Source organism: Pan troglodytes, chromosome 11 (assembly GCF_028858775.2).
Source record: "Pan troglodytes isolate AG18354 chromosome 11, NHGRI_mPanTro3-v2.0_pri, whole genome shotgun sequence".
NCBI classification, from domain to species: domain Eukaryota; kingdom Metazoa; phylum Chordata; class Mammalia; order Primates; family Hominidae; genus Pan; species Pan troglodytes.
The window spans coordinates 67321071-67337310 of NC_072409.2; the positions used below are offsets into that span (position 1 = coordinate 67321071).

Sequence of the window (16240 nt, forward strand, 5' to 3'; positions counted from 1 at the left end):
GATGGAGTCTTGCTTGGTCGCCCAGGCCGGAGTGCAGTGGCTGCAATCTTGGCTCACTGCAACTTCCACCTCCCAAGTTCAAGCAATTCTCCTGCCTCGGCCTCCCGAGTAGCTAGGATTACAGGCATGTGCCACCACACCTGGCTAATTTTTGTATTTTTAGGAGAGACAGGGTTTCACCATGTTGGCCAGTCTGGTCTCAAACCCCTGACCTCAGGTGATCCACCCACCTCAGCCTCCCAAGGTGCTGGGATTACAGGTGTGAGCCACTGCGCCCGGCCCCAAGATGCCTATTATTCTTATTCTTACTCAACACCACACTGTGAATCCTAACCAGAGTGCAATAAGGCAAGCAAAAGAAGTAGAAAGTATAAATAAAGGAAAATAAAGAATAAACACTGTCTTTCCTCATAGATGACACAATTATGTGTGCAAAAAAAGCTCAAAGAATCTACAAATGAACTCAGGATAGTCAGTAAATTTAGCAAGTTTGCTGCATTAAGGTCAATAATACAAAATTACCTGTATTTCCATAAATAATCACAAATAATTAAAAATCCAAAATCTAGAAATGCAATAGAATCAAAATATTAAATACTTAATGTGCCCTGGCTTACAGTCAAACCAAGAATCCAGTTTCTTTGATTTGGGGATCTTATTTTTTAAAGACATAAAATGGAAAGGCAGTATTAAGAAATTAACCTAACAGATACTACATTAAACAGAGACCTATGGAATAATTTAGTGAAAACAGACATCTGATACTGGCTTATAGTTAAGTTTGATATGACTATTCCAAAGGAGATAATATACTGATAAAAGTATGAAAACTAACTCAGAAAAATGCTCATGATACTCTGAGCTATTTTGACTGCACAAGAACAGCTACAGCCCAACTTTATCCCAGGAATTCATCTTTGGCAAATTTTTCTACCTTACATTAGAAACCCATTTAATTACAAACTTATTTTTCTGTATCATGACTTACAGCAGCCAGAGACACCTCTCAGCAAATTCAAACCTATTTTTGTAGCAAGCACTGACCTAACTTACAGCAAATTTTGCAGAATGAAAGAAATACTGAAATCCATAAGGACGTACCCCAAAGTATCTTAGCTATTCATAGGCAGGGTAGAGGGAAGGAGGGATGAACAGCAAGCAACAAAGAAAGCAATTATGAGGAAATAGTAACAAACACTTCATTCCATTAGAAAAGAAAGCAAACACAATATTCTTTGCTCAAAAGAATGGAGAAGTGAAGGACCTCTTGCCAAAAGCAATTGCAGTGCATTAATATTAAACATGATCTAATGAAGTCAGAAATTGTTTGGGGAAAACATTCAACACAGTAAAGGCGTATTCTGCATGACAAATTCTTAACAGAAAAGAAGGGTCTTAAATCTTTTTTTCTTTTACATAGGATTGATTTTTTTCATATTGAAAAAAAGTAAGGAATGAATAACAGAGAGAAAGAGGGAGGGGGAAAATGGAAGGAGGAAAAAGAAATACAACTTAGTTTACGTTTTTGTCTGAAGAGGTATAAAAAGAAGCCAATTAACTGCCTACTATTTTCATAACTTTAAAATGTCTGAATTTAAGAATAAAGATTATCTTTGTGTGACAGAAGAAATAGTGAACACTCTGAGGTTGAGGAATCATTTTGGTTGTATAACTAGCAGAAACAATCACTTCTTCCCCCACCCCTAGTATCTTCTTCCTAAGTGAAACAGCCCTCGGTCTTCGTAAGCAAAACAGGCAATGTAATTCCCTCTGGATTTTGTAACCATTTCAGGAGAGAGATGATTCACTCTTTGGGCAAGAGAGAGAGAGAGAGAAAAAATATCTGGCTCTGTTCCTTTCCTATTTGACCTCCTTAAAAGGATCTTTTTGAATCTGTTAATCCAGGCTACTAAAATAGCAAGCAACTATTCTTTATTAAAGGTCAAATGAAACTACCAATAGGAAGGAGAGAGTTTGTTTAAATTTTAAAAACCTGGGATATTAGTTTTTCACTTAGTCCTAGGCTAAGAACAGTCGCTTTTCTTTCTCTCTTTGTCTTGTGGCTCCTGTCAAGGCCTTACACAAATAAAAGTGAAAGGCCATTTGGGTAAAGTGTGGTCTTGATCTAAGCATGCCTGGTAATCAGTGGCTGAAACCTCATTGCCAGCTGGTTCCCAGAAACACACACGCACACAAATACAAATGTGCACGCACACAATCCCCAATGTGATGATTCAGCAATTTAATGGATCTTAAATTTGGCAGTAGTCCTCCAGCACACATCTCTGGAGAAATAAAAGAATACAGGTGAGGACTCTGGCGGGTCTGTAACTGTTCACTTTTGGCACAAACCCAGGGCATAACTAAGCACCAACTTTAGCCACCATGACTGTATGATGTGACTTTATGGAACATTCATGCCTTGGAAAATGAACACAAAAAAATCCTGGAATCAGATAGGGGGAGGGAGAAGCCCAAGAACAGGAGAAGGAGAAAAGAGAGAAGAGAAAGAAAGCAAAGAAACAAAGAAGAACCTCAGCAAAAATAGGTGGGCAAGGAAAGGGAGAAGCTAAAAGATTTTCTTTCCAAAACTCAGGGCCATTTATGATCTCATCTTTATGAGCACGTTCCCTTCTTACACAAATAATTAGAAAGTAATGCTACATAAGTACGTGCCTTTCCAAATGAAAGTGGATACTAATGATTTGTTTCCTGAAATTTCTAAGTTTGGGGGTATATCCTACTAAAAGGCAACAGCAAGACCTAGCTATTGTAAGAAGTATTAATTTTGAAAAGTGCAAATTATTTCTATTTTGTTAAATCCCCCACAAAGCCTGAACACATTTTGGTCATAGATGAGTCACCTGTTGACATTTATCCATGACTGTCCTGCTAGGGCCCAAAGCAGAGTGACGGGGGACGTTATTAGAAAAACACAAGCACGTTATTTCTATGCTGGCAACATGACACATACCTCTAATTAGTATACAAATGATCTTTTTAACAACATCTGTAATAATCAAGTTCTACCTCAATGTTTGAATAAAATAATATACCATAATGCAAACATTGATATGTAGCTACAGCTGTGTATAAGACTAAAAAGATTCAAATATGATTGAATTTAAATATGTATTTTTTAGATTTAGAGAAAAACATCAGCATGCATAGAAAAGAAATTTGGAGCAGAAAATGAGGTTGCTAGACTAAAGGTACAGCTGATTAAAAAATGAAGTTATTGGCCGGGCACAGTGGCTCACTGCTGTAATCCCAGAACTTTGGGAGGCCAAGGCGGGCGGATCACAAGGTGAAGAGATTGAGACCATCCTGGCCAACATGGTGAAACCCCATCTCTACTAAAAATACAAAAATTAGCCAGGCGTGGTGGCGGGCACCTGCAGTCCCAACTACTCGGGAGGCTGAGGCAGGAGAATTGCTTGAACCCAGGAGGCAGAGATTGCAGTGAGCCAAGATTGTGCCATTGCACTCCGGCCTGGCGACACAGTGAGACTCTGTCTCAAATAATAATAATAATAATAATACTAGTAATAATAATAATAATGCTATTAAAGCAATCCCCAAACACTGATTGAGAAGCAGGAAGTATCTGACATGCTGTGCACAATTCCTGTATATGCCCCCACTGCATGTGGAAAAGGATAGAGCAAGGGTATTTCTATGGCATTATCAGGTGTCTTTTCAAGACTGATACAAAAAAAATTTAGACTTAGTTGTATCTTTTTAAAATGAGAAACTAGTATATGTGTTTATTTCAGTAAAAATGATTATAATTAATCATATTTTAATTTTTTCATTGGCTCCAGGAAGCTCGTATCCAAAGTTTCAAACCAAATACTATTTTTTTTTTTTTTTTTTTTTTTGAGATGGAGTCTTGCTCTGTCGCCCAGGCTGGAGTGCAGTGGCGCAATCTCGGCTCACTGCAAGCTCTGCCTCCTGGGTTCACGCCATTCTCCTGCCTCAGCCTCCTGAGTAGCTGGGACTACAGGCGCCCGCCACCACGCCCAGCTAATTTTTTGTATTTTTAGTAGAGACGGGGTTTCACCGTGTTAGCCAGGATGGTCTCGATCTCCTGACCTCGTGATCTGCCGCCTCGGCCTCCCAAAATGCTGGGATTACAGGTGTGAGCCACTGTGCCCAGCCACCAAATACTATTTTTATTCCTCCAAATTTATAATTGTATCTGATCCTATTCCTTTCTGTACTAGTTTTTATTTTTCCTGATCTTGACCTTTTTTTTTCTCTTTTATTATACTGCATGCATTTTTGTAAGCCTCCTCAAATACTTTATGGAAGAAGGAAGGGCAAACATAATAAAATAGATAGATAGATAAACCTAGACAAGTAGATTCTCCATTTAATACAAAGGTAGAGATCTAAAAACAATGAGTAATATATACTGTATGATGCCATTTATATATCATACAAATGCAGGCAGAGGCTGGGCATGGTGGCTCATGTCTGTAATCCCAACACTTTGGGGGGCCGAGGCAGGTGGATCACTTGAGGCCAGGAGTTCAAGACCAGCCTGACCAATATGGCGAAACCCCATCTCTACTAAAAACACAAAAATTAGTGGGGCATGGTGGCAGATGCCTGTAATCCCAGCTACTTGGGAGGCTGAGGCAGGAGAATTGCTTGAACCTAGAAGGCGGAGGTTGCAGTGAGCTGAGATTGCGCCATTGCACTCCAGCCTGGGCAACAAGGGTGAAACTCTGTCTCAAAAAAAAAAAAAAAAACAAATACAGCCAGAACCCATCTGTACTGCTATGGGGTACACACAGTGATGTTAAAACTATAAAGAAAAGCAAAGAAGAGTATACCACAAAAATGGGAATACCAGTTAACGCTAGTTAGGGAGGGAGTGAGCAGTGGTGGGAAGGAGCACCAAAAGGTCTTTCTCTTTACCTGGATAATTGTTAAAAGGGTGCTCGCTTTGTGATAATTCCTTGAACTGTTTACATGTCCTTTTATACACATGTTTTGCATTCTTTTTGGTGCAAAGTATTATACTCCACAAAAGGGCTAAAATACACTTATTTATTTACTTATTTATTTATATAACCAAATGGCGAAAATAAAAAGAAATGCTTGCAAAACACTAGGATTTCTTAAAGCTAAAAATAGGAGTTTGTTTGTTTTTTTTAAAACTAGAAGGAACAACGTCCAAATTTTACACATTAAGAATGTTAGAAGGATGGACTGAAGGGGATGGAAATTAAAGTATCATAGCATTAACTGAATCAATACAGTCATAAAAATAGAGAGCACATAAACAATGTTGCAAAATTCCTTTTATGACAGTGTTTATCGAGGGCCTACTCTGTGCCAGGTACTGTTCTAGGTACCAGAGACACAACAGTGAAGCAGTGCACACAACACAGAAAGTCTCTTTTCTCATGAAGTTACATCCTGGAGTGAGGAAGCAAGAGGGAAGAGGAGGCTCCTGATAGGTAGAAAGAGAGATGATGAGATACTATAGATGAAACAAACATTCCAGAAGGAGGGAACGGCTTATGTAAATCATCAAGAGTGGAAAGAGTTTGGCATATTTGAAAAGCTGAAAGGCTCTCGTGTCTGCAACACAGTGGGAAGAGGGGGAAATCTTACCAAGGGATGTGAGAATAGGCAGAGGAGAGATGACGTGGTGGTCTCTAGGGGTAGAGGTAGGATGCTTGGATTTTGAGTGAGACAGGTTTGAAGCCAGAGGTTGAAATGACCTGACTTACAATTTACAAGGTCATTCTGAAGACTTCATGGCAATAGGTTTTATGGAGGAGATAGGGCAACAGTCAGGCAGCTAAGACAGTAGTCAAAGAGAGGCAGAATGGAGGCTTGAACTGAGTCACTAGCAGTGATCATGGAAAATGTAGAGGGAGTCATGTTATGTTCTAGATGGAGGGTCAGCAGGACTGCTGATGGATTTGCAGAAGGCAAAGGAAAGAATCATGTATAACTCCTAGATGATGGCTTAAGCAATTGGGTGGTTTACTGAAATGAAGAAATTGGAATAAAAGCAGGTTTGGAGGTACAAGAAACTAAAAAGTTCTACTGCAGCCGTGTTAAGGATGTGGTGCTAATTAGACAAGCATGTGAAGATGTAACGTGGGCTTGGATATAAATCTGGAATTCTAAAAAGAGGTCACAGTTGGAGATACAGGCAGTCATCAGCCTGTGTATAATATTTAAAGTCTTGGAACTAAACAAAGTCACTTAAAGATAGCAAAAAAGAGAAAAAGGACAAGTTTTAGGCACCCAACACTTAGCAACTGAACAGAGGAAAAGGAGCTAACAAGTAAGATGAAGGAAGAGTAGGCCCAACCTTTTGCATATCAAGGAACACATTGAAAGTGACCTTTTTTTACTTTTGAGCACAATGGGCTCAGAGCCATACATAGGGCCTTCTCCAAGAACCAAAGGAATCAATATCTTGGCCCACCTGAAATCCATTTACAGCACACTAGCATGGCCAAGCATGATGCATTCTAGGATACGGCCATGGGGATGGAAAGCAAAGTACAATCAAATTGATGAAGTACTTAGCTCATAGTAAATGTAGAGTTTTTTTGGTACAATGTTTATACTAATATATTGTCCACTGAGGTCTAATTATGATGCTTTTAAAGACTCTTTCAAGTCTCAGCCATAAATATCTAGTCTCATGACATCTGGAAACAGACATTTTCTAACATTTCTTATGGCAAAGATGTGCATAAAATATCGGCATTCTTTCAAGACCTAGAAGAATACATAAAAATTTGTTCTAGGCCGGGAGTGGTGGCTCAGGCCTATAATCCCAGCACTTTGGGAGGCTGAGGCGGGCAGATCACCTGAGGTCAGGAGTTCAACACCAGCCTGGCCAACAGGGCGAAACCCAGTCTCTGCTAAAAACACAAAAATTAGCCGGGCTTTGTGGCAGGCACCTGTAATCCCAGCTACTCGAGAGGCTGACGCAGGAGAATCGCTTGAACCCAAGAGGCGGAGGTTGCAGTGAGCCAAGATTGCGCCATCGCACTCCAGCCTGGGCAACAAGCACGAGACTTCCTCTCAAAAAAAAAAAAAAGATTGTCCGTAGGTGGCTGGCAAGATGATTGAATAGGAACAGCTCCGGTCTGCAGCTCCCAACGAGATCAATGCAGAAGGGGGGTGATGTCTGCATTTCCAACTGAGGTACCCGGCTCATCTCATCGGGACTGCTTAGACATTGGGACTGGTCAGCCCAGCCATGGAGGGTGAGCCAAAGCAGGGTGGCGTGTCGCCTCACCCAGGAAGCACAAGGGGTCAGGGAACTCCCTCCTCTAGCCAAGGGAAGCCGTGAGGGACCATGCCATGAGGAACGGGGCATTCCAGCCCAAATACTATGCTTTTGCAATATTCTTCGCAACTCACAGACCAGGAGATTCCCTTGGATGCCTACACCACCAAGGCCCTGGGTTTCAAGTGCAAAACTGGGTGGCCATTTGGGCAGACACTGAACTAGCTAAAGGAGTTTTTTTTTTTCATACCCCAGTGGCGCCTGGAACGCCAGCGAGACAGAACTGTTCACTCCCCTGGAAAGGAGGCTGAAGCCAGGGAGCCAAGTGGTCTAGCTCTGTGGATCCCACCCCCATGGAGCCCAGCAACCTAAGATCCACTGGCTTGAAATTCTCGCTGCCAGCACAGCAGTCTGAAGTCAGCCTGGGATGCTTGAGTCTGCCGTTACTGAGGCTTGAGTAGGTGGTTTTCCCCTCACAGTGTAAACAAAGCTGCAGGGAAGTTCAGACTGGGCAGAGCCCACCACAGCACTGCAAAGCTGCTGTAGCCAGACTACCTCTCTAGATTCCTCCTCTCTGCACAGGGCATCTCTCAAAGAAAGGCAGCAGCCTCAGTCAGGGGCTTATAGATAAAATTCCCATCTCCCTGGGACAGAGCACTTGGGGGAAGGGGCGGCTGTGGGCGCAGCTTCAGCAGACTTAAACGTTCCTGCCTGCTGGCTCTATCCCCATTGAATCTGCTATCCCTATTGAATCCCCATCTGAGAAGAAAGCTACCACTGACTTTCTTCACAGAATTTGAAAAAACTACTTTAAATTTCATATGGAACCAAAAAAGAACCCGTATAGCCAAGACAATCCTAAGCAAAAAGAACAAAATGGAGGTATCACGCTACCTGACTTCAAACTATAGTACAAGGCTACAGTAACCAAACAGCCTGGTACTGGTACCAAAACAGATATAGACCAATGGAACAGAACAGAGGCCTCAGAAATAATGCCACACATCTACAACCATCTGATTTTTGACAAATCTGACAAAAACAAGCAATGGGGAAAGGATTCCCTATTTAACAAATGGTGTTGGGAAAACTGGCTAGCCATATGCAGAAAACTGAAACTGGACCCTTTCCTTACACCTTACAAAAATTAACTCAAGATGGATTAAAGACTTAAACATAAGACCTAAAACCATAATAACCCTAGAAGAAAACCTAGGCAATATCATTCAGGACATAGGCAGGGGCAAAGACTTTATGACTAAAAAACCAAAAGCAATGGCAACAAAAGCCAAAATTGACAAATAGGATCTAATTAAACTAAAGAGCTTCTGCACAGCAAAAGAAACTATCATCAGAATGAACAGGCAACCTACAGAATGGGAGAAAAATTTTGCAATCTATCCACCTGACAAAGGGCTAATATCCAGAATCTACAAGGAACTTAACAAATTTACAAGAATAAAACAAACAACCCCAACAAAAACTAGGCAAAGGATATGAACAGACACTTCTCAAAAGAAGACATTTATGTGGCCAACAAACATATGGAAAAAAAGTTCATCATCACTCATCATTAGAGAAATGCAAATCAAAACCACAATGAGATATCATCTCATGCCAGTTAGAATGGCAATCATTAAAAAGCCAGGTAACAACAGATGCTGGAGGGGATGTGGAGAAATAGGAACACTTTTACACTGTTGGTGGGAGTGTAAATTAGTTCCAGCATTGTGGAAGACAGTGTGGCGATTCCTCAAGGATCTAGAACAAGAAATACCATTTGATCCAGCAATCTCATTACTGGATATATACCCAAAGGATTATAAATCATTCTACTATAAAGACACATGCACACATATGCTTATTGCCGCACTATTCACAAAGACTTGGAACCAACCCAAATGCCCATCAATGATAGACTGGATAAAGAAAATGTGGCACATATACATCATGGAATACTATGCAGCCAAAAAAATAAAGGATGAGCTCATGTCCTTTGCAGGGACACTGATGAAGTTTGAAACCATCATTCTCAGCAAACTAACACGGGAACAGAAAACCAAACACCACATGTTCTCACTCATAAGTGGGAGCTGAACAATGAGAACACATGGACACAGGGCGGGGAATATCACACACCGGGGCCTGTTGGGGGTGGGGGCTAGGGGTGGGAGAGCATTAGGAGAAATACCTAATGTAGGTGATGGATTGATGGGTGCAGCAAACCACCATGGCACGTGTATACCTATGTAACAAACCTGCATGTTCTGCACATGTATCCCAGAACTTAAAGTACAATTTTAAAAAAGTTCTAAAAATGTGCATCAAAGTAATGATTATTTACAGCACCCAAAAATCCAAAGTAACATGGTAGCTGCTTATAAAGAGAACCCTTTCTAAAGAGAACTGCCCATATTATGAAAATAAAGAACACCAAAGTTATTTATAGGAACAGAGAAAACAAGTCCTTTTAGGTTTGATGTTACTACATAACTGGAAAACTATAAATTCTAAGTTTGAAATCAGTAATGACAGCAAAATTGACTTGATTCCTTTTTTTTTTTTTTTTTTTTGAGATGGAGTTTCACCCTTGTGCCCCAGGCTGGAGTGCAATGGTGCGATCTCGGCTCACTGCAACCTTCGCCTCCTGGGTTCAAGCAATTCTCCCGCCTCAGCCTCCCAAGTAGCTGGGATTACAGGCATCCGCCACCACACCGGCTAATTTTTGTATTTTTAGTAGAGACAAGGTTTCACCATGTTGGCCAGGCTGGTCTCAAACTCCTGACTTTAAGTGATCTGCCCTCCTCAGCCTCCCAAAGTGCTAGGATTACAGGCGTGAGCCACCACGCCCAGCCTACTTGATTCCTTTTTTGTATTTACTAACAATTCAAGAGCTTTTAAAAATTGACCTATTACCCCAACATACTTTTTACCTCTGAACATTTGAGTTACCTCTTTAAAAGGCAGATTCCCTATATAACCATCCTTTAGTTCCGTGATATGGTTTGGATGTGTGTCCCCTCCAAATCTCATGTTGAAATGTGATCTCCAATGTTGGAGGTGGGGCCTGGTGAGAGGTGTTTGAGTCAGGGGGGCCAATCCCTCATGAATGGCTTAGTGCCCTCCCTGCGGTAATGAGTTCACCTGAGATCTGGTTGTTAAAAAAGGTCTGGGACCTCCCCAGTCTCTTGCTCCCTCCCTTCCCATGTCATATGCCAGCTACTCCATTGCTTCCTGCCATTATGGAAGTTTCCTGAGGTCCTCACTAGAAGCAGATGCCAGCACTATGCTTTTCCTACAGCCTACAGAAGCATGAGTGAAATAAACCTCTTTCTAAATTACCCCATCTCAGATATTCCTTTACAGCAACGCAAAACAGACTAATACATTCCCTCTTGCCAAAACTATTTAGTAATGTTCCATCTCCCCTCTACATACGTACACACACACGCACACACACATACACACACGTATGCATTGGCAAAAGGTCTCCAGAGCCCTCTTTCCACCATAAGAAACCCCCTATGTTTTCTACCTCCCAGGGTTTAATGACTCTGGCTCTTTTATGACAATAACAGTATTGGCAGGCTTCACAGGTAGAAGCTCTTCATCCTCTCACATTCCAATTTCCAAGAGATAAGGAAGTGATGTCCACATTCTGCCAGCTTCCCAATGCCACTTCAAGCCTAACCTCAAGAAAAACATCTGATGTTAAGAAAAGCAAAATCCAGCCAGGTGCGGTAGCTCGCACCTTTAATTACAGCACTTTGGGAGACTGAAGCCGGTGGATGGCTTGAGCCCAGGAGTTCAAGACTAGCTTGGGCAATACGGTGAGACCCCCCACCAACTCTTAAAAAAAAAAAAAAAAGAGTAAAAAAATTTAAAGAGAAAGAAGCGAAATCTTTTACCATTGTTCATTTTTTGGTAGCTCTGCAAACTAAAACCAAGATAATTAACAAAAGGGTCTGCATTCCTTCTAATTCCCTAAATCTGAATATCATTGTTATCACTACCAACAACAGTCATATCTTTGTGCCAATGTATTTGTTTCATATTATTTTACTATTTGTAGAAAATTATGATAATGAGCTGCTTACTGACTACATTTCTTTTCTACTAAATAACGCATGTATTTTCACAACAATTAACCAAACTTCTTAGTTTACAAGATATTTAAACAAAATATTCTCTAGTGCTTGGCTGCACCACACATTTGTGCTGTTGAACAACTTTCCTCTTGGCTGAGATCCCCAATTACCTTCATTTTCCTTCTGCTCTGTCACAAAGATAAATGATTGTGCTTACTTAGTTTAGTTGAGGGCACAGTTTCCCATAGAGCGTTTTTACCAACATTCATTGCCAGGAAAATATTTAAGGCAGGTTTACAAAGGCCATCAGTTCTAAACCTTTACAAGAATTATACACTTCTTGGACCTTTTCCCCTCCAAACTGTGGAAGAGACAGAGGAATTGAAGGACAGAGTCCTTAAAAGAGTTGAGTCAACATACTTTTGGTCTTCTTTTAGAATTATTTCAATCTGTTCATCACTGTTTTTCACTTTCCTGTGTTAAATACTTTTGAGAAAATTCTCTGTCTACCGTGTTCAAAATGGATTGGTGGTGCGGGGAGGGAAATGCTTTATACAAAAACCAGAACAGTGTCCTCTGTAAGTCAATAATGGAATTTCTGTGGTAATTTTGTGGTTCCAAAGTCGACTGACAATTTCTAGCTTGAAAACCACTCTTTGGAAGCAGGTGGCTCCACTGATCGAGATGAAAGAGAGATTACTAGAGTAACTGATGATGGTGTGTTCAGGACCCCAGGGCTTAAAACAGTTTGAGTGAAGACAGAATATGCTACAAGACAGGGGAGCAAAGGAGGTGACATCTGACTATAAAAGCCCTGACACAGTATCACCAAAATGAAGGGTACGTATTTTGCCATCCAAACAGTATGGTATAAACCAAGCATCGAAGAGTATCAGCAGATATTTCAACCTGGGAACTTGGCATTCTCGTCCCTATCATGCTGTCTTGGGGCAAGAATCACCTCTGGTAGTGATTAAAATTGCCAGAGGTGCTATTCCAGCTCCCTAACAGAGGTGCAGCAGTTCCATTTAATATTCTTGTCTAGTGAAACAGCAAAGGTCCCTCACGCCTATTTTTAAATGCACATTTTTAATATTCAGTATAATGCTACTCTTTAACAAACTCTTTACTCCCTGCCTCTCTGATGAAGCTTCCCGTGGTCTTTAAAGAGATTGTTAACCCAAGAATGGATCGCATTCTTTCTACATGAGCAGGCTGGGAGACACTCCATTAAGCCTTCCAGTATTTAATAGGAAGAGCCATCTCTCACCTCTGAGGCGATGAGCCAGTTGCTCGGTGATGAGCTCAGGAGCCTCCTGGAGAATCTCCTTTAGCACGAGAGAAGAGGAAGACTCTCGGAACTCAACGTTGGCATCGCTCTGCTCAACCGGATTAATGACTTTGACAACTGCTGATTCTAAAGTTTTGTCTTCACTGTAAAGCAAATGGAGGGGAGGAAGAGAAAGGGATATGGCATGTCTTATTACTTTTTGGAATGTTTAAATCTCTGCTCTCACACAAATGGCTTCCTCTCAATGACCAAAAATATGAGGGAACTCACATGACTCAGAAGACGGGAGCCTTATTCTACATATTTTCACATTTCATTAAAACTATTTACTTTCCCCAAATTCTTAAAATACGTACATACCTTCCCAGCTTTATCCTGTGCTGCGCTCTTGGAAAATAATAGTAGCTAACACTATTGGGCTTCCACCACAGGCCGGATACTATTATAAATACTTTAGGTGTATTATCATATTTTATACTAGAAAATAACACTATAAAATGAATTCTACAGGCTGGGCGCGGTGGCTCACAACTGTAATCTCAGCACTTTGGGAGGCCGAAGCAGGCGAATCATGAGGTCAGGAGTTTACGACCAGCCTGGCCAACATGGTGAAACCTCGTCTCTACTAAAAATACAAAAAATTAGCCTGACGTGGTGGCAGCTGCCTGTAATCCCAGCTACCTGGGAGGCTGAGGCAGGAGAATCGCTTGAACCATGGAGGCTGAGGTTGCAGTGAGCCAAGACCATGCCACTGCACTCCAGCCTGGGCAATAGAGCGAGACTCTGTCTCAGGAAAAAAAAAAAAAAAAAAAAAAAAAGAGTTCTATAAAATGTATAAAATGTACTAAAAATGACACTAGAAAATGACACTAGAAAAATCCCCATTGTATAAGTATTTTTTATACAATTTATACATTGTATAATACTTTTTAAAAGTATTTTTTAAAAAACTGAGGCACAAAGAGGTTAAGAAATTTGTGCAACGTCACACATTTAGTGAGCAGACTAGCTGGTAGACTAGCCAATAACCTGGCTCCAAAGCTTGCAAATCCAGTCACCGTGGTGTAGAAAAAACACTACTGGGCCTATTTTCGTTCCACCATTATTCTTCATATGTGAGACAGAGCTGGCTTTTAGCAAAGGCAGGAAGAAAAGTTTGGATCAATCCAACTTTATTCTTTCTGCCTGTCAAAAACAAATGAATGGCAATGAAAGAAATAAAGATTTCAATTTATTTTTGAAAAGCATTCTATTTCATAAACAATTCTATTTCATAAACAATTCTAGAGCTAGAGTTCACAATCCCAGCCTCAAAATCAGTCTAAATTTTTCCATTTTAATTGGTAACAAAACTATTCCTCAGATTTTGATTGACACACACTCGTTCCACAATTCACATTCCAATTGATCATATTTATCTGTGTCTCTTTGTATTTGCTGGTTTCAAAAAGTTAACGTGGCTGGGCATGGTGGCTCACGCCTGTAATCCCAGCACTTTGGGAGGCTGAGGCAGGCGGATCACCTGAGGTCAGGAGTTTGAAACCAGCCTGGCCAACACGGTGAAACCCCGTCTCTACTAAAAATACAAAAATTAGCTGGGTGTGGTGGCAGATGCCTGTAATCCTAGCTACTCAGGAGGCCGAGACAAGAGAATCGCTTGAACCTGGGAGGTGGAGGCTGCAGTGAGCCGAGATCGTGCCACTGCACTCCAGCCTGGGTGACAGAGCAAGAATCCATCTCAAAAAAAGAAAAAAGAAAAAAGAAATAGTTAACATGTAAATTTAGTCAAGCATATGATTTCCTGAATACCAATAATTGAAGTCAGTCAAATAAACTACCTGGAACTTTTAGCCACATGTCAATGATTGATAAATATTATTCCAAAAAATTTCATTTGTTTCAAACAGCATGAAGATAAAAGCAGCCACACATGGGCAGGTTATTTTCAAAACTCCTCATAAGTAAATGAATTGCTAATAGATATCACAATACATTCATACCTAAATATGCTTCCTAAAAAGTTAAATACAAAATTATTAAACAGAAAAGGTTTTATTTCATGTATGCTAAGGTCAGTGTCCACTGGTTAAGGTTATCAACAACTTGCAAATTGCCAAACTGTGAAAAACTAACATTTTAAACTACTGAAGTGGTTAGCTGGTGAATCTTCATTCAGTAGCAGTAGAAAGCTTATCAAAAGGACATCTTCATAAAGTCCTTGATAGCAGAGAATTTGTCTTATTCCTCCTTAGGCACCTGTAGATTCTTGCATGAGTTAGCAATGCTTAAGTATTTATTGAAAGAGTCAGAAGATACAAGTTCTAATCCCCACTCTTCTACTAACTACATGTGGTTCTTTGTTTTTCTTGTTGTTGTTTGTTCTGTTTTGTTTTTTGAGACAGGGTCTCGCTCTGTCATCTAGGCTGGAGTGCAGTGGTGTAATCACAGCTCAACCATGAGATGCCATTGCAGCCTCAACCTCCCAGGCTCAAGTGATCCTTTCACCTCAGCCTCCTGAGTAGCTGGGACCACAGGTACATACCACTATGCCCAGCTAATTTCTTTGTATTTTTTGTGGAGACAGGGTCTCACCATGTTTCCCAGGCTGATCTCAAACTCCTGGGCTCAAGTGAACCTCCTGCCTTGGCCTCCCAAAATGCTGGAATTACAGGCATGAGCCACCATGTCAAGCCTGCATGTGGTTCTTTGGACAAGTCATTTGTGACACTGAGTTTCAAGTTTCTTGTCCGTAAAATAAAAAGTTTGAGCTATATGAATATTCAAAAAAAATCAATCCTTCTCTTGTAGTATAACATGCTATGAATGAATAAATCAATAATCAAATGACCTTCATAGCCCATCTCTATGTATTTTTCCATTTCACTACTGAGATTTCTTTCCTAAGAACCATTCAGTTTTATCTAGTGTTTAATTTCAATTTTTAATACACATGTTCGGCATCAATACATAAGACTATTGTATTGCTATAAGAAAGTGTTTGAAATGGTTTAAAAACTATAATTTTAGGCTGGGTGTGATGGCTCACACCTGTAATCCCAGCACTTTGGGAGGCTGAGGTGGACGGATCACTTGAGGTCAGGAGTTCAAGATCAGCCTGGCCAACATGGTGAAACCCCATCTCTACTAAAACTACAAAAATCAGCCAGGCGTGGTGGTGAGTGCCTGTAATCCCAGCTACTCAGGAGGCTGACGCAAGAGAATCGCTTGAACCTGGGAGGTGGAGGCTGCAGTGAGCCGAGATGGAGCCAATGCATGCCAGCCTGGGCGAGAGAGCGAGAATCTGTCTCAAAAAAACAAAACAAAACTAAACAAAAAACCCCCTATAATTTGGTCAATTCTATAAGAAATTTACACTTAAAGATTTCATATCTGAAATGCAAAAGTAAAAATGAAGGATTAGCATGACCCAAATTTTGCCATAAGAGAAGAAAAAGATATTCCCTTTTCTCTGCATGTCCTCTGCCTTGCCGTTTCTTGTTGTTGTTGTTGTTGTTGTTGTTGTTGTTGTTGTTTTGGGATTTTGGGGTTTGGTTGTTGTTTTGTTTTTTTTTTTTGAAATAGTCTCAC

At 40.7% G+C, this 16240-nt stretch overlaps 1 protein-coding gene across 12 annotated transcripts in view; it reads right to left on the reverse strand.

The window, feature by feature from the left end:
• PRUNE2 (prune homolog 2 with BCH domain) overlaps positions 1-16240 on the reverse strand; it is a 293772-nt gene that overhangs the window by 221256 nt on the left and 56276 nt on the right. For all 12 annotated transcript variants that reach the window (XM_063787780.1, XM_001146885.5, XM_054658124.1 and 9 more), the window contains one exon: positions 12632-12795. In XM_063787780.1, coding sequence (XP_063643850.1) covers positions 12632-12795 — 164 coding nt within the window. The remainder of the gene's footprint in view (positions 1-12631; positions 12796-16240) is intronic.